This window comes from Euleptes europaea, chromosome 10, assembly GCF_029931775.1.
Source record: "Euleptes europaea isolate rEulEur1 chromosome 10, rEulEur1.hap1, whole genome shotgun sequence".
Taxonomy (NCBI): Eukaryota; Metazoa; Chordata; class Lepidosauria; order Squamata; family Sphaerodactylidae; genus Euleptes; species Euleptes europaea.
Window position 1 is genome coordinate 62,801,461 of NC_079321.1, and position 19,895 is coordinate 62,821,355.

Below are 19,895 nucleotides of genomic sequence, written 5' to 3' on the forward strand. Positions count from 1 at the left end.
AGATCTCCACTGTGCATCTGTCAAGCAATAATGTAAGATCCTTCATGACTGCACTTTTGACAACCTATTTCATCCATCAAAGATAGGAAAAGGCTATTTACAGGCACAGCTGACCTTCACTATGCCAGACCACAAAAATTTAATCTACCATGCTGAAGTATAGGATCAGTAAACTATACACTGCACATAGACATCAACCCTGACACTAGACCCCAAAAAGTATACATGCGACTGGAGCATTTTTTTTCTCCTGCTCCAGCAGAAACTACAATCACATTTCTATTTAAGCTACAACTCTACTAATTATTTGTCCTGGGACTGTCTCACCAGTGTCCCTTTGATGTCAGTCAGCCATCCAGGAAACCTTGTGTGTGAAGTCTGAAGATTTCACAGAAAAACTGTGCAGGTAAGTAAGCACCAGTTCTTAGACAAAATAAAAACAAAACAAATACTACAAAATAAAAACAATGGAACTTCTTTTTTTTGGGGGGCATGATAATGTTTTATGAGGGAATGGTCATCAGATGTGAAATGTCTTATGTTTTAAACAAAACTGTAGTTGTGGAGGTACAAATTCAACTGAAAGGTCAAGTCAAAATGATTTCAGAACCAGAAAAAAGGATGTTTTCCTTTACTTACCTGCACTGTTTGATAAGCTGAAGGATCAAATCCTTTTACTGTGATCTCTCTGAAAACCTTTGGCTCCAGTTCTTCTTTGGTAAGATCACAGTGATAAATAATACCTAAAACAGAGTTTATATTTGTCAGTTTACTATATATTCTCTGACGTAGAAGTTATGAAAGCCTTGTATAACAATAGCCAGAAACAAGGACACATCAGCAGCCAAAGACCTTAGCTTTTTGGCCCACCTCAGCTGTTTGGAGCCCCATAAAATACAATACAATTAACATTTCTTTTAAAATAAATGGTTTGGTTAGCAGACACTGCTAATGTTTCTTTTTAGTTAATGCAGATCTCTTGATCTAGCTACGAATTCAGGTTTGCTAAAATTTACGCCTTTCAGGAAGCAATTCTGTTCCCCTTTAAATTAAATGGTGGCTGAAATCTTTGTTCCCTCAAGAGAACACAAAGCAACTTCCCAAACATGGCAATATTGTATTTTATTTAAAAGGCATGTTAGAAACAATACAAAAAGTTGCCTTTAATGAATAACACCCGCAGACTTCATTGCCTTTTCTTAACCCAGGCCTTTGAAATAGGGTAAGATGTTTTATTATATGTCAAGCGAACAACTAGTAGATCATACTTTCCAGATGACTTGATAAACCATGAAATGCATACCTGTTCCACTTAGTGGCAATTCTGGTTCCAAGTGGTAGCAAAAACCGCACCAACCAATCTATATATTCAAAACACTTGCTATTTCCAATTACTCTTTCCACTCCCAAACAAAGCAACATAGATCCTGCTGTCCATTGATTCAGTAGCTTTCTTGCACATCTTCTCTATTTTCCCTCACTCCTAAGTCTCTGCAGTTTCTGATTTCAACTTATCCTTCCCCATAACTAGACCTTCCCCCCATCTCTGAGTCACCAGTCCCTCTCATCCTCAACATGTGGCGAATGGGCCTCAACCAAAATTTTCCATTGTGAACTTTGATAGATTTTCTTGGCTTGATGACCTGCGCTGCATTTTGGTGCAAAGCATAATATTTCCGGCAGACTTGGGCCTTTTATGCATGGCTGTTTCCCTCGCCGTTACCCCTCCGACGACTTCGGGCCTTTGTTTTGATTATGAATGCCAGAGGTTGCCTCGCTTCCCCCCGTGTTTCCCTGCATTTTGCCCACGTTTTCAGGGACCTGTTTTATCTTGAATTTGAAACCATGAGAAAACGCGGGAAAACGCAAGGGGAGAGCGAGGCGACCTCTGACGGCTGGAAACAGCAAGCATAATCAAAACAAAGACCCGAAGTTGTCAGAGGGGTGGGAAACAGCCCTGCATAAAAGGCCTTGGATATCTGGATGCGTGAGTTAAAGTCTGAATGCTTGCCTGACAACCAAGGCCTACTAATTGTGACTGTGTTCCTTAGTGGAACAGACTAGAGTCAAAGCAATGTTGCTGTGTTATTGAAAGCTGTTTCTTTTTCTACAAAAGGAGAAATACAGGTTAATGTGTACAAACTTGAACTTATCCAAGTTCATGCTTATCACCTTTTCTACTGCTGTATTTTAAGAAAACTTTAGAAAAAGAGAGAGCCACTGCCTCCATTGCTGGGGGGAAAGTGGGTGGGCAGGCAGGTAAGCCAACGCCATTGCTAGAGGGGAGGTGCTGGGCGGGCAGGGAAGAGAGCCGGTGTTGCTTTGAGAGGAGGAAAGCAGGCAGGTGGCTAGGCAGGTGGGGGGGGGGAAGCAGCTGGAGGAGGCAGAAAGAGAAAGAGAGAACAATCGGTGGAGGAGGCAGAAAGAGAGAAAGTGACAGGTATGGGGGGAGAAAGTAAGAGAAGGGGTGGCAGGAGAGAAAAAGAGTGAGAGACTGAGAGAGGTATGGGGAGGGGGAGGAAGCAAAAGTGGGGGGACTGGGATAGCCACTCCCGCAAGTTTCTTGTGGGTCCTCATTTGTTGCTTAACTATTTTGTGCAGTGATATTTCACAATAACAAGAAAGCTTTGTCTTTTTCTCCCTACAGTAAAACAGGAGCAAAACGTAATGTGCTACAATGGTTACACATATCGTGGTGCTCACCAAAATATGTCAGATTCGAAGTCATTCAGTTTAATACTCCACCCAATGCAATGAGCAGGGATTAAGCAAATGCGCAGATTTTGCTGTTTGATTGTCACTGACGAAGCACCTTGCTAAATCCTGACATATTTCCATCCTAGACTCTTATACTTCCAGCTTTAATAACATCTTAACTTGCTTTTCCCACAGAAGACCTTTGGCTCCTGGAAATAAATGCATTTTGCTCACAAATCTTTCACAATACAGGGACTAAATATGTCTCTGTGTGAAATAAGCTTTACATAAACAAAGAATGCTGAAATAGCATTTGAAGAGAGACCAGTTTTGCAACTGCAGAAGAGTTAAGAGTTAAAAAGCTGCTGTGACAAGTGCATTCCACACATGCTCTGGCACCCCTGCCCCCACCTAATTGCTGAAAAGTTAGTACGACACCTACCCAGACTGTAAGCTCCTTCACTGTGATCAAATGTGTAAGTGCTCCCGATCTTAAGGACACACACTCTATTCACACACAGTTTGTACACACAGTGGCGGATCTACTATGAAACTAATGAAGCTTAAGCTTCAGGGCCCTTAATCCCGGAGGGGCCCTGAAGCACCCTTTTTTAAAAATAAATAAATGAATTTGTCAACAAAATCAATGGAGTTTTTTGAAGTGTTTGTTATTAAAATAAGGCTATTTTAGTGATAGAATCAGAAGCCAATGGCTTGAAGTACTTAATATTGACCTTAGAATATGCTCTAATACCCATTTGACATGGCCTCAAAATGACCCTGTAATTGGTTACATTTCAAAATTTTCTCGGTGATTTGCAGCACCCAAACCCCCAGCTGTATGGGGCTTGCTGAGCTCGCCAGAATCTCTTCTGTGTGTCTAGCAGAGGCTCCACCACCGAGCTGAAACCCCTCTCCTATTAAATCTGATTTTTTACTTTGTTTTAATTGTATTTTATTGTCTTTTAACTGAATTGTTGGTTTTAACTAATACTGTTGGAATCGGATGTATTATCATTCTCTGGTATGTATTGATCTGACCTGCCCTTAGCCCGGCCATGGCTGGGATAGGGCGGGATATAAATCATCATCATCACTACCACCTGACTCCCAGGAATGGCTGCAGCCATAAAGGTACTAAAAATTAGATACAGTTAATTATTTAAAACATTTATACCCAATTCTCTATTAAAAGCATCTCATCAATACAATTAACATGACTTAAACCCAATAAAACAGTATAAATCACAATTCCAGAGGCTGTGTTACGCATCTGCAAGTGTTAAAATGCACTGCTGGAATAATTACCAAGCAAAAACTGGAATAGGTACCATATTTTTCAATTGCTACCCCCACAGTCATATTCAGATAGGAGCAGCTTCCTGACTCTCCCTAACTCCCACTCAAAAGGCAAGAAAGGGAAGTACCACTCAAGGCGCTCAGCTATCAACAGGAAACAATTTTTTTGTTCAACTAGTAGAAAAGAAAAAAAATGGAATGGTTTAATTTTTAAGCTTTGGATTACATTACAGACCTGCTGATTCTACACTATGGTATGGTTGCCATGTGCCTGCCGGGGGCAGGAGATCTCCTGCCTGCATCAGGCCTTACCTGCCCACATTCCATCAAGCAGTGGGAGAAAGGGGGGAATCGCCATTGGTGACAGCATGATATCACTTCCGGGAAAACTCAGAAGGGACCTTACTAGGATTGCCAGGTCCCTCTTCACCACTGGTGGAAGGTTTTTGGGGTGGAGCCTGAGGAGGGTGGGGCTTTTCTCCAGGTGAAGTGATCTCTATTGGCTGGAGATCAGTTGTAATAGCAGGAGATCTCCAGCTACTACCTGAAGGTTGGCAACCCTGTACCTCACTCTTCTCTAGACCTTTCAGCAATTCCTAGGAAAGACTGATGCCACTTCCAGGTTTCCCCTGGAAGTGACATTATGCTGTCACTGATGGCCTTTCTATCTCTCCCCCCCCCCCACCGCAAGTGTCCCGCTGATTGCCAGACTAGGCAACCCTACTTTACTGGCATAACAACCAATCTGTAAGCTATAGTGTAAAGCAGGGGTGGGGAACCTTTTTCCTACCAAGGGCCATTTGCACATTTATAACATCATTCGGGGGCCATACCAGGCGTAGATCTCCTGGCGGGGGTGGGGGGGAAGAGGCTAGGGTTGCCAGATCTCCAGCCACCACCTAGAGGTTGGCAACCCTAGGGGAGGCTATGCAGAGGAGGGAGGGAGGGAAGGAAAGAGAAGGAGGCTTCCCCCCCCCACACACACGCCTTCCCAGCTCCCCCCTCCACACACACACACACTCACTCATTCACTCTCACTGGGCCGAGCAAGCAGCGCAGTGATCGGGGGAAGCCTTCTCGGCTTCCCCCACACATACATGCACACACAGCCCTGCGGCGGCAATGGCAGTGGCTTCCGCGGGAGAGTCCCGCAGGCCACACCAAATGATGTCGCGGGCCTTAAATGGCCCACGGGCTGGAGGTTCCCCACCCCTGATGTAAAGGGACAAAGGAAATCTACTCCTCTTGCTGAAGTACTTGTTATTACTCCTGATGACTAGGTATTAAACACACAATTTTATCATTAAAAGAAAAAGTCACAATCTTTTAAAGATTCTTCTCATAAAAGTACACCTTCCTGCTTAAAGAGCTACCTTTATAACCACCACCATCCTATTCCAAAATTATACTTGATGCCTATGAAGAAGGAGCCCCGTGGTGCAGAGTGTTAAGCTGCAGTACTGCAGTCAAAAGCTCTGCTCACGACCTGAGTTCGATCACGACGGACGTCGGTTTCAGGTAGCCGGCTCGAGGTTGACTCAGCCTTCCATCCTTCCGAGGTCGGTGAAATGAGTACCCAGCTTGCTGGGGGCAAAGGGAAGATGACTGGGGAAGGCACTGGCAAACCACCCCGCAAAAACAAAGTCTGCCTTGGAAACGTTGGGATGTGATGTCACCCCATGGGTCAGGAATGACCCAGTGCTTGCACAGGGGACCTTTATATAGCACTTTTGTGTAGAATGGATAATTGATGTAAAAACCCATTTATCTTCAGAACACAGAGATATCACCTTAATGCCTAGAATGGATAATTATTGTAAAAACCCATTTATCTGCAGAACACAAAGATATCACCTTAATGTCTCCATTTTACAGATAAGAAACACACTTAATTCAGCCGTAATGGTAGTGCTATTCAATGAACAATGTAAGGGCTAAGGTGTATGTATATTCAGTGGAATAAGGCAGTACGCTGTACTAGTTCAAGTTGCAGGTATATGTTTGCATGTTTCAACCTTTCTCCTACAAAAACAATGGTTCTGCATATATAAACTATTTATTTAGTACATTTTTCTACCTTTCCTCTAAAGAGCTTAGGCTAATATACATCATTCTCCCCTTCTCCTATTTATTCTCATAACAACCCTGTGAAGTAGGTTGGCAGAAAACGAGCGTGACGAGCCCAAGGTCACCCAGCAAGCTTCATGGACGAGTGGGGATTGGAACCTGAGTTTCCCAGATCCTAGTCCAGCACTCTAATCATTATACCACACTGGACCGCCATGTGTCATGGAAATGCCTAGCTAAACCCTTCTCCCTGAAAGGCAAGCTTTTTATACCCAAGGAACTATTCTAATAGGGAAACAGAATCATAGATCATTACCGCACCGAGTGTTGCTAAGTGTTTTTAAAGCATCTCACCCATGTTTTATTACATCTTGATGGCACTTCCCCCCGTTTCGTGTTGAAACCATTTCTGAAGCTCCCCCCCCCCGTCGCTTCCCAAAACCCTTATAACCCGAGGTTTATATTTTCTCCGCTTTGATGACGTTTCGCTGTGGGTGAAATCATGCCCACGTCTCGGAAACTCCCTTAGCCACCTTTCTCATGCTCCCTTGCGTTACGACTCCTGCCCCTGCTTCCTGTTCCCTTGTTTCCACGACAGCCGTTTCACTGCTCTCCTCTGTCCTCCCATTTGTTTGTTTGTTTTTTTGCTGCCTTGCAGCGTCTAGCATTGGTAGAAAGGGACACAGGATCATTCGAACGTTGCCTTACTTGCCTTACCCTTAATTTGATCACCTCCTACTATTCACGCATGCGTGGGAACAAAAAAAAAGGGCGGCGTGCGGTGGGCGTGTACGGCTTTTACTACGCAGCATGCTGCACACGCCCCCTGCTTCGATGTTCGTGTTATAACTGTAGGTGCGAAATGACAAGCAACGTCTTGGAAACAGATCCGGAAACTGATTGGGGGAGATGAGTGGAGGGAAATCATGAAACGCGATTTGAAACTCGGGACTGAAGATGGGATTTTGTAGATGACAACACTTGGACACTTGGTGTGGTAATGGCCATAGAATCATAGAGTTGGAAGGGACCAACAGGGTTATCTAGTCCAACCCCCTGCACAATCCAGGAAATTCACAACTATCTCCCCCACACACATCCAGTGCCCAGAAGATGGCCAAGATGCCCTCCCTCTCATGAACTGCCTAAGTTCATAGAATCAGCATTGCTGACAGATGGCCATCTAGCCTCTGCTTAAAAACCTCCAGGGAAGGAGAGCTTACCACCTCCTGAGGAAGCCTGTTCCACTGAGGAACCGCTCTAACTGTTGGAAACTCTTTTGATTTAATTTCTATCCGTTGTTTCTGGTATGACCTTAGAAGTCAAATGGCAATACGTATACCTGCAGCAGTATAGTCTCAGAAAAGCTTTATTGTTTGATTCTGCTGCATATATAAACTGGTCTTAACATGACATCTGCTAAAGCATACTGTCTCTCTGTGACATACACCATCTCTAGGTCAAAACAGCTTATCCTTCACAAAGCAAATCAGAATAGGTTGGGTACATCTTGCGCGTTTTGCTATCCTTTTGTTCATCTAATGTTGTAAACCAATTACAGGTTTGTTTAAAACAATTTTTATATGACAATGCCTTCAGGCTTTTAAGGAAACTTATTAAAATAAAAATTGCAATTTCTATTTTAGTAACAGTTGATGGAATATTTATAGGGAGCAGTCACGCTCTGAACAATAACAGAAATAGCATCACTGAAGACCGTTTCATAAATTGTAAATATAATATTATAAATGTTAGACACTGATTTTCCAAAGGCTGGCTTGCATACACTCAAAAAGTCACATTTTAATCTGTGATTAATTCATTTGTCACTGAAGGCTGACAGTGGCTGAATTCAAACATAACGATATATTGTGGCTCATTCATTATGAGAACAAGCCTTAGAAGTCTTCAGGTGCAAATGATCCCACTCCAGCTCCTGCCCTCAGCTATTATAGACTTCATGGTTCACAACAAACCAACGTTTGCTGTGATGTCTGCATTAAATGAAGCAATAGTGGCTCAGATCAGGCATCTTGTGAAAACATGGTCTCTTTTAATTAATGTTAGTTTGTGAAACCAGGATTCAGCTCACAGACAATCACTCAAATCCCGGTTTGCTTGAACAAATGCTACTTTCTTTGCCTTCTTCCTGTAGCCTGAGACGGTGTCATTGAGGAACAATTCAGGATTAAAGCCATGCATCATGCCAAACCACATTTAACGAAACAAATTCAGATCCTGACAGGCCCTAACTAACTGTACTTGGCCTGTATTCAATCACACTAACTGTAATTAGTTCAGTTAAACCATGGTTTTCTATAACGGCTGAACTGCATCTGAGGGTTTGTTGCCTACAAACCAGGATACCATGCCACAGTTTAATCCTTCCCCACAAGTAGTTAAGAAAATTCCCCAACACAGCAACATGAGTAAAGACTATGTATGGGGTTCTGTTTAACTGTGTACATACATATTGTGAACATCTAGCTATTTGTTGCTTCCAAGCATGTGACTAGGTTATAAATCACATATTACACATGTTATGGTCTATATTCCTTAAACATACATGCACTTGTGGAAGAAAGAGACTCTAAGTGATAAAACTTACCTGGTGATAAGAAGGATGTAAACTGATAAAATATTTCACTGTCTTTCTTTTGGCCACTGTATCCCACAATGCTGCCTACGTCCAATGGAAACGTCTTGAGATGGGCACCCGTTGCTAGGTCATGAAGTTGCAGGACATTCTTCACATCATGGAGATAACACAGGACAAGGAAGTTGGATCTAACACAAGCTACCCATTCTGTTAGCAGGAAAGGAGAGACAACAAGGTGTGTGTGTTTTTTTTCAGAATACAAAAATTTGTTTCGTAAATAGTCATTTTTAAATATGTGTGACTGGCACGAGTCATATAACTGCCCTTAACTCCCTAAGTGAAAATACATGTTTTCTGGATTCCATGTTTCATAAAAGCCATTATTGTCACATTCTAGTGTACACTTCGGTTTGGAGTAAATCTGAACAATACATGGAAGCACATGAAACAGAAAACTATACACTGCCTCTTAAATCCAGCAAAGGAATGACATTACATTTGCACTCTTCGTGGTTTAGTACTGAAACCTTTAGAAGGCCGTCTGGTTCTGAACAAAGACAGCAACTCGAGAGAGAGTTTCTTGATATAAGAGGAAACTGCAGAAAATAAAAACCAAAATATATTATCTCTAAATTTAAATTGATGCAAAAATGGCACATTGTCTAAATTGCTATCATGGGTAAGGCTCATAGTAGTCGTGGATGGTAAAGAGATGAACAAGTTAAGGAGCCTGAACTTTCTCTTGTTTCATATGCAGATTCCTCCTCATCAACCTTAACCATACTGGCCCTGACTTGCATAACCCAGGCTAGCCTGATCTTGTCAGATCTCAGAAGCTAAGCAGGGTTGACCCTGGCAAGTATTTGGATGGGAGACCTCCAAGGAAGACCAGAGTTGCGAGGCAGAGGCGGGCAATGGCAAACTACCTCTGAACATCTCTTGCCTTGAAAACTCCACCAGAGTCACCATAAGTCAGATGTGACTTGGAAGTAAAAAATTAATAAATGTATAGTGACATTAACTTCGTTAATGCTAACCTGAGGTCACTCTTTAAAAACCTGAAACTAGCTTAAACCTCTGTTTTTGCACTCTGGACTGATGCAAATGATATATATTTAACAAGTTCTTGTCTAGTGACACGTTGTCTGGAAAGAGTACAAGCTTAACTTGTGGCAAATGTTAATTTGCATTGTGTGGTTTAAAAGATTTTAAAAACTGTTTCAGATCTTTTAGGTTTCTTATCTCGTAAAAGTGTCTGCAAGCTTCCTAAAGGAAATTCTGAAGCTAATAATCTGGAAGGAGAACCAAGCACGCCCCCATTTTTCTGTTAGTTTGGAATGAGAATTTCTATAGCCAGCCGACACCGAAATCTTCCCCTGGGAGTATACTGCAAAGGGTCAGAATGACATGGTCTAAAGGAAGTAATGGGAAACCATCTCAGGATTGCTGTGGTGGATTCATGAGGTTGCAAGGTACCAACACACCAAATGCACAAGGTAAGTCTTATGAACAAACAAATATGTCATGTCAAAACAGAACTGTCCCTTTGATGCTTGTATTGTCGGACCTTGATATAATCACTGTTATTATCAGTGCTTAAACACCACTCTACCATGGTAAAAATCAGATAATAATAAAATAAGGTCTTCTTTTAGGTAAAGTTCACACTGGAAAATATAGTCATGCTAGGAAAAGTTGAGGGCAGCAGGAAAAGAGGAAGACCCAACAAGAGATGGATTGACTCAATAAAGGAAGCCACAGCCTTCAATTTGCAAGATCTGAGCAAGGCTGTCAAAGATAGGACATTTTGGAGGACTTTCATTCATAGGGTCACCATGAGTCGGAAGCGACTTGAAGGCACTTAATACACACACAACCACAATCAAGCAGTATTATTTACTCAAAGGTTACAGCAGCAAGTTCCTTAATTTTCCTTTGAAAATAAAGGACAGATCTGAACCCCCCTGGCTCTTCTACTGGTTGGACCATTTCTCAGAGCTACAGTTGTATTAAGAAAGGTTTTATAAGTCCCCACACAACAGGAGATCCATCTCTGTCAACATTCAGTGTAGTACTAATTTAAGCAATAAGGGTAATAGTGATGCTACTGTGGAATAAGGCAAAGCTGCCAGTTGCAAGATGCTCCCCACACGCAGCTCCCTGCTGTGAAACTCTAGTTACTTTATCAAGTTACTTTTCAGAAAGTTAAAGAGAAATAAAGTGGAGATCAAAATATGATCTCCCAAAATACGGTCTCAACCCCTGCTAATTTTTGATGTCCCAGAGGTCTTGCCCTACACGTTCTCTTTTTAAAACCATTTCCTTTATATCTAAATCTCTTCAATTCACATAATATAGCTCTACATTTATCTCAATGTGAGAAGCCTCTCTTTTATAACCAACTCCTGTTTAGAGCTTTGGGAGAAAAAAATAATGATTGAGCTGAGATAGAAAACTGACACCTCTTTCCATTTCTACAATGGCAACTACTACTGTTATCAATAAGAGCAATTACTACTCAAAATATATGTTAAAAAGCAGCACTGAGCTATGGCATTCAGCAGTGAGCAGCTACCGAAGAAGTGGATCGCTACTACTATTAACAACATCAAATGAAAGAGCATTTTTGTTTCTAGTAACTGAACACTGATCCTATGGATGCTTGCAGACCTGCTGCCTAAAATCGTAGATGGCAGAAAGCTAGATATATCAATGAATATTAACAAGTTAAAGTCATCCGCTACAAAAGAGGGACAACAGTTGCCTTGCAGCCATCTGGAATATGACAACATGTGAGGAAGACTAGAAAACTTAAAAGAAAACAGTCATCAAAGACCAATTCGGCGAAGAAGCTCTCTCTACGTTCAAGCACTCCCAATGGTTCCAAGGAACATAGCTCATGCTATGCTCAATGTCTCTTGCAACCCATGCAATTGCTCATTGAGCAATTCCCGTGACAAAGAGGACTGGCTGCTGTTGGTGTGTCTGTCATCGGCATAGCTGGCATTGCTTGTGTGTAGGGCAAAATATGCCAACAAGTCTTAAACTCTACTGAAAAAAAGGTAGTTGTGACTAACTTTAGTCTCACGGCTCTCATTAGCTGGGACTGGGCATATGTCTAAAACACATGAACACATGAAGCTGCCTTATACCGAATCAGACCCTGGGTCCATCAAAGTCAGTATTGTCTACTCAAACTGGCAGCGGCTCTCCAGAGTCTCAGGCTGAGGTCTTTCACATCACCTACTTGCCTGGTCCCTTGAACTGGAGATGCTGGGGATTGAACCTGGGACCTTTGGCATGCCAAGCAGATGCTTTACCACTGAGCTACGGCCATTCCCCTAAGCCAGTGATGGCGAACCTTTTAGAGACCGAGTGCCCAAACTGCAACCCAAAACCCATTTATTTATCGCCAAGTGCCAATACGGCAATTTAACCTGAATACTGAGGTTTTAGTTTAGAAAAAACAACTCATACATTCACATCTTTTGCCTTAAAAGAAAAACACAACAGAGCTTTCAATGATACAAACAACTTTTTTATTGATTTTCTAAATCTAACCAGTGTAGGCAGGAAAGATCAAGTTCTTCAAATTTGGCTTTATCTGGAGAAGTAAGAAAACACAGGGTTGTCTCCATCTTACGGAACTGTAAAAATCTGTTGCTAAGATTCACCTGTGCAGCTGCTACAATGCTAGAAAATTCCTTGTAGATTTCCTGATGGCTTGTAGGATTGTCTGCAAATGTTGTAGAATTTTCTAAATGCATTTTTAGTTTTGGAAAATATTTCAGCTGCCCACTTTCAAGGTCTCTTTCAAAAACCTGCAGTTTTCTCTCAAATGTTTTAATATTACAAAACATCCTTTCTGCTGGTTCTTGTAGGTTATCCGGGCTGTGTAACCGTGGTCTTGGAATTTTCTTTCCTGACGTTTCGCCAGCAGCTGTGGCAGGCATCTTCAGAGTAGTAACACTGAGGACAGTGTCTCTCAGTGTCAAGTGTGTAGGAAGAGTCAGAGAGGGGTTGGGTTTGAGTTGAGTACTGTCCTGCAGAAGTAATGTGCTAATCATTGTCCTGTAAGTATCAAGATAATGTACTAATGAGGGTGTGGTATGTTAATATGGAACCGTTGTATCCTGAAGTGATCTGTTAATGTGTGAAATCCAAAGCTAATCTGCATGGCTATTGTTGACTGTAGCCTTTGTTAGTCTGGAGGTTTTTCAGGGCAGGAAGCCAAGCCTTATTCATTCTTAAACTCTCTTCTGTTAAAGTTGTGCTGATGTTTATGAATTTCAATGGCTTCTCTGTGCAATCTGACAAAATAGTTGGTAGAATTGTCCAGTCTTTCAGTGTCTTGGAATAAGACCCTGTGTCCTGTTTGTGTCAGTCCATGTTCAGCCACTGCTGATTTCTCAGGTTGGCCAAGTCTGCAGTATCTTTCATGTTCTTTTATCCTTGTTTGTATGCTGCGTTTTGTGGTCCCGATGTAAACTTCTCCACAGCTGCAAGGTATACGATATACTCCTGCAGAGGTGAGGGGGTCTCTTTTGTCTTTTGCTGATCGTAGCATTTGTTGTATTTTCTTGGTGGGTTTAAACACTGTTTGTGGGTTATGTTTTTTCAAAAGTTTCTCCATCCTATCAGTGACTCCTTTAATAAATGGCAAGAATACCTTTCCTATGGGAGACTGTTTTTCCTGAGTTTTCTGATTTTTGTTTGGTTTAATGGCCCTCCTGATTTCATTCTTGGAATAGCCGTTTGCTAGCAGTGCGTGATTTAAATGATTAGTTTCTTCCTTGAGAAACTGTGGTTCACAGATCCGTCTTGCACGGTCCATTAATGTTTTGATTATTCCTCTTTTCTGTCGGGGGTGGTGGTTGGAGTTTTTGTGTAAGTAGCAATCTGTGTGAGTTGGTTTCTGGTAGACCTTGTGACCTAACTGAAAGGGTATCAAGAAATGGGAGTTTACCCTCAATTTCCTTTTCCATGGTAAACTGAATGTTTGGATGGATATTATTAAGATGGTTTAGAAAGTCCATTAATTTTTCTTCACCATGGCTCCAAATGGTAAATGTATCATCTATGAACCTGAACCAGACTGTAGGTTTGTAAGGTGCCAATTCTAATGCTGTCTTTTAAAAATATTCCATGTAAAAATTTGCTATTATATATCATATTATATATGAAGCGGCTGGAGTCTCCGAGAGGGGAGCACTTGCCCCTAGAGGAGGAGCAGAAGCGCCGGTGGAGGCAGGCGCATTGGCCCCCATAGGAGCAGTGGGTGGGAGGTCTTCTCCCCCCCTCCCCCCAGTGAATGTCCCGCAGGAGCCGGCAGGGACAGGGGAAAAAGGGGGAAAGGGGGTGATTTGGGGCTTGCGGTTGCAGGCAGGAGAAGCAGAGCGGGCGGCCTGGGCGGAACAGGAGCGCGCGAAACAGCCGGCGCCGGTTCTGCCTGCCCCACAAGCCCCGCCCAGAGCGGGGAGTTTGACAGGGAGGCCGGACAAAGGAGAGGGGGTGGCGCGGCGAGAGCAGAGCTGGGCAAAAGGGGACAATGTACATCTGCCGGCTCTGCCTGCCCCACAAGCAACGTCTATGGCTCCGCCTACAGCAGAAGCGCAGACAGAGGGGGGAGGCGGCGCGGGCGAAGGGGCATTGCAAAAACAGGCCAGCGGCTTGGAGGAACAACTGAGCCACGGCCGCAGCTCAGCTGAGAGAGGGAGGGGCGAGGAACAGCTGAGCTGCCGCCGCAGCTCAGCTGAGCCGCGAGTGCCGGCAGAGAGGGCTACGAGTGCCAGAGTTGGCACGTGTGCCATAGGTTCGCCAACACGGCCCTAAGCCGTCCCCTAACCTTAAGCACAATTGCCAGGGACCAAGTTCCATGGAACCAGTGGTCTTTGCTTCTAAATAAACATGTTTAAGGCTGTGCTGCTGCCCATAGCTCTATAAAAGTGGGCGGCCTGTCATGCCAGCTGCAATGATTTTATCTTAATGTCTTAAAGGACACACACAAAGAATTTCAAAGCGATTAAACCTAACATTGAAACCACAGTAGTTTATATAATCTGCATAAACCAGACACTGTAAACTCAAGTTTGAAAAAGTTTTGGTAGTGTCTCTCTTGTAACAAAAAAGGCTACAGTAGAAGGCTTACAAATGTTACAGTACCTAAAATGTGTATAGAATGATGTCAAACAGAGAAATTCAGCTTATTATACTAGGACAATGAATCACTCTATGCTAAGTAACCATTTAACCTTTGGATTCTTACATGTCTTGCTTTTGCAGAAGGCATTTCATTAACATGTCATCTCTGTATCAGGTAAAGTCAGATTCACTTGACTGCAGAGCTATCAGAGCAATAAATTATTAACTGCCTTCTGCTATAATTATGCCTTTCCAAACCAAATCTTGGAAATGACTAAAGCAATATGACACAATGGCAGGATGGCCTTTTAGCATTGCTACAAGTTGCTCTTTAGGAAAAAGGAGTTTTTGCTGGAAATGTGACTGGCTGAATACTGAAAATTCTATGGTTCTTCTAGATCACAAGGATGCAAACACTGAGGGACACGTTAATTTTTAATACTGTTTGAAATAAACATTTCATCCTGATAAGAACATTACAGCCACAATAAAGTGATATAAGAAACTCTTTCTAAAATATAGCAGGAATAGATTTTTAGAACTAACACTCTACCCGCATTCCTCAAAAAGCGATCCTTAAAGGACAAGTCACCATTAAAAAAAAAAAAAAAACCTCTGCTATTGTGCACTATTTGAGGTTTCCAATAGAAGTAGCTGTGGTTGATAAAAATGGTGAGATGACAGATAAATTATCTGCTTTACAAAAGTTTCCTCAGACACATTCATTGAGGCTGCAGGTGATTCCTGAAAGTGCTTGCGTTTTATAGTCACAATATCCCCCCCCCATAGCTTACCACTTTAAAAATATTCTTACCCAGAACATCCCTGCCATGCTCAGGAACCAGCACTTTCCATTTGCATTCTTCAGGATCACTAAAATCAATGTTAATTAATCGATAATTTGGAGCATGATGATTCGTCTTGAAGGTAAACACCGTCCCCTCATTGGTGACATAATCATATTCTGCATCAAAGTTGTCTATCAGTTTCACCCACTGAAGAATACCTATTAAGACAAAAATAAATGATTTTACACTCTTAAAATGTGTGACTGAGGGATCCAATGGAAAAGTGCCTTTGGGTATCACAGCTGCAATGGTCAGGACTGAGAAACGGTCGCAAGAAAGGGGGCTACGGATTGTATGGCAATTCACATTGCATTTATTTTTAGCAAGCTGATTAGCCACAGACCAGAACAACCAGCCTACAGCTGTGAAGAGACAGTGCTCCCTTTGCTACTTAAGGAATTCGGAGGGGGTGGGGAGAGAAACAGGCGATTCCCTTCACAGTTTAGGAACCACTGGTTGCTTGGTTGGCTAAGGGATGCACGTGCATAGTGCTCACACTGCCAGCAATTGCTGGCAGCAAGAACTGCATTCATTTCCCAGAGTTCTTTGTGGGCTTGTATGTTCCACCATACAAAAAAAAATTTTTTTTTCTCCACAAAGAAAACAAGCAAATCATGATGGAGACTTGGCTAAAAGCATTCCCCTTTGGCTTTCTGTGTCCTCTACCTGTAATTCCAAACCAATGCCTTAAATCCATAACAAACAGCAAATCCTCACTACATGTTCAGAGCTGAAGAAACCCCCGTATGAAGTTTGTTTTGCTAGTCATAGGTTACATTTACTTTTAATGGTGCATGCCTTTTCTCTTTGGTTTGCCAAGAGTAGCTTAAAACCTAATAATCCTGAGCCATTCACTGTCTGCCTCTCAGAGACTTAGGTATGAAGAAGGAATGACTGACAATTTCTAAGAGGGAGAAAAATAGGTATGTGATGCATATCTATCAAAGAGGGCACTTCATTTGAACAGATTTTTAAAAGCTTCGTGACTGATGGAATGGTTATGTTAATAACTCTGTTACAAGTTAATGTTTTTAATGTGAGGGGTGACTCAATCATGTAATAATTGTTTTAGAAAGCAATCATTGAGGAAAGATGAATGGATGCATTGATACAACTTTGATAAGTTTATTTTATATATACTTAAACATATTTGTGGGAGCTAACCATTGAGTAATGGTATTGTTTAATAAATTATGTTTCCAGTGCTACATCATGCGATTCATAATCCCACTGAGTGAAACCAGGTAGAACCTGAAGTTCAGATTGACCATGGGTCCTACAGCCAAGAAGGAAACAAAGCAAGGGACACAGCACTGAAAACTAAAAGCAAATACGCATGATTCACAGAAAAAGAGCATTAACATTCACCTAAGGTAAGGTAAAGGTCCCCTGTGCAAGCACCGGGTCATTCCTGACCCATGGGCTGATGTCACATCCTGACATTTCCAAGGCAGACTCTGTTTGCGGGGTGGTTTGCCAGTGCCTTCCCCAGTCATCTTCCCTTTACCCCCAGCAAGCTGGGTACTCATTTCATCGACCTCGGAAGGATGGAAGGCTGAGTCAACCTTGAGCCGGCTACCTGAAACCAACTTCCATCAGGATCGAACTCAGGTCGTGAGCAGAGCTTTTGACTGCAGTACTACAGCTTAACACTCTGCGCCACGGGGCTCCTCATTCACCTAAGAGATCTATGAAAAACTCAAGAACTGCCAGCTAGATTGCAGTTAAGCATACTGTAAGCATACCTGTAAGTAGAGTTGCCAACCCCCAGGTATTACAAAGTCAGCATGTAGGGTCTAATTAATCTGTAATAATGATACAAGATATAATTCACAGTTCATTAATGTTCATTTTACTGATTTTGCTGTAGTGTCCCCCTACGGAAGATATCCGGGAGCTCCCGCCCACCGGGAGGCACATCTTTTGCTGCGGAAGACAGCGGATCCTTGAGAGCACGGGAACCTATTTGGGGCGTTCTTCTTTCCTGCTTTTCCTTCGTTACGCAGCCGGTTTGTGAATGAACACTTTGTGCTGTGGAAAGTTGGTCGCGTTGTGACTTTTGATTTGAACTTTTTGTTGCTGTGTTATATCATATTTGGGACCACAGTCAACTCAGTTTGAGTGGAAAATTATTTTGGGACATTGCTTTATTCTAGTTGGAACACTGATTATAAGAACTGAACTCAGTATTGCATATTGTGTGATTCAACACAATGCAATGTATGTAAGGTTTCTTTTTTGTATATATCAGTAAAATGAACATTAATGAACTGTGGATTATATCTTGTATCATTATTACAGATTAATTAGAGCCTACGTGCTGACTTTGTTATACAACTGTGTTAATACAGCATATGTATTTGTTTTGTTTAAGAAACCTCCAGGTACTAGCTGGAGATATCCTGCTATTACAACTGATTTCCAGCCGATGGAGATCAGTTCACCTGGAGAAAATGGCCGCTTTGCTAATTGGCCTCTATGGCCTTGAAGTCCCTCTCCTCCCCAACCCCGCCCTTCTCAGGATCCACCCCAAAAATCTCCAGGTATTTCCCAACCCAGAGCTAGCAACCCTACCTATAAGGATATACTGTTTATAAAACAATTTATTTATAAATTTCCTTTGACATCTTGGTCTTTGAGACACATGAGCAGCAAGCAGTCAATATGGCTATCTATACTATTCCATATTAGCATTTCATGTGCAGTAAAGTTGAGGGCAGCAGGAAAAGAGGAAGACCCAACAAGAAATGGATTGACTCTATAAAGGAAGCCACAGCCCTCAATTTGTAAGACCTGAGCAAGGCTGTCAAAGATAGGACATTTTGGAGGACGTTGATTCATAGGGTCGCCGTGAGTCGGAAGCGACTTGATGGCACTTACACACACACACACACAAGATTTTCCACACCATTAGCAGGATGATGCAGACTACCACAGGCTAAGAGAGCTCACTTTGGCATCCATGTTGGTCATAGACTTTGAGAAAACTGAACATAATTAACATTCAGAACTGCCTTATACCAAGTAAGACTATTGTAGTGTATTCCCAAGAACATGTTTCCTAGTACCACTGTGTAGGCTTGAGAAGGTTTCTGAGTAGACCTGCTGAGAACTGTGCCGCTGGTCCAGTACTAATTCAGTACAGTGCACTTCTAGAGGCAGTGGCTCTGAGGATTTCAGACAAAGAAATGTCTTTCCCCACATCCGCTACCTGAAATCCTTTACCTGGAGATACCAAGGATTGAACCCGAGATCTTCTGTACATGAAATATGAGCTCTAGCACTGAACCATGCTCATTGCTATTAAGACCAATGCACAACCATATTTTATTCAGCAAGAGCTTACTGAAAAACTAAATCAAGCGAAGGTCACATTTTGGTATCATGGGAACTCTTTGGAACCCCTTAGAGGAATGAGTATATATTTTAAACCACTTTGATTAAGAAAGAAAAACTGTGTTTATATTCAGAGCAGGCTTATTTTTAATGGATAAAATGTAGGCCATTTTAATAGGTGTGTTTTGGCATAAAAATGACGCACACAGCTCAGATCCATAACCACCTTCCTGTACTCTATTGCAGCTTAATAAATATGGAACATGGCAATTAGCACCAAAACTTGCAAATATGCAAAAGTAATAATTAACCTTAAACTGTCAATCAACATTTTTGAAATTTCAACGTGCTGTGCATGACACCAAATAGCTTAATTGCTTGGACTTGGGAAAGATGGAAGCGGGAATTCTATGTCTCAACTCACTCCCCCCCCTTAAAGACATACAGCCATTTGAAATTCAGGCCTAAACATTTGCATCACTATATGGAAGCATATAGAATAAAAATGTGTCACTATTATTTAACATTAAGTTGTTAATCATAAAAATATCTTATAAGGCAAAATAGCCTTCCTAGAGCATTCATTTGTGAAAAAGCAGAATGGAAGACTTGTGATCCATGCACAAAGCTTGCTGCTGAACACAGTAAAGTTTATACTCTCAAGAGTTGAAGGTGGTGGGAAGCCAGAATGGTCACCTGTGATCAAAACTAAATTAAAATGTTTAGCTTCCATGTTGCTGGGGTTAGTAACACTTGTTTTTTTAACTTAGTTTTGTTTTATGTTTTACCTTAGTTTTGTATATATATCAAAAATTTATCAAATACATTACTATAGTAATGCTAGATTATTATCTGGAAAATGCTGGATTATAATCCAGTAACGCTGGATAATTAATCCAGTAATGCTG

General features: G+C 41.9%; 1 protein-coding gene across 1 annotated transcript in view; it reads right to left on the minus strand.

Moving 5' to 3' along the window:
• PREP (prolyl endopeptidase) overlaps nucleotides 1-19,895 on the minus strand; it is an 83,774-nt gene that overhangs the window by 31,748 nt on the left and 32,131 nt on the right. Inside the window, exons 8-10 of the mRNA XM_056856421.1 lie at nucleotides 15,618-15,809; nucleotides 8,672-8,869; nucleotides 640-743 (exon numbers count right to left, since the gene is read on the minus strand). Of these exons, the coding sequence (XP_056712399.1) occupies nucleotides 640-743; nucleotides 8,672-8,869; nucleotides 15,618-15,809 (494 nt within the window). The remainder of the gene's footprint in view (nucleotides 1-639; nucleotides 744-8,671; nucleotides 8,870-15,617; nucleotides 15,810-19,895) is intronic.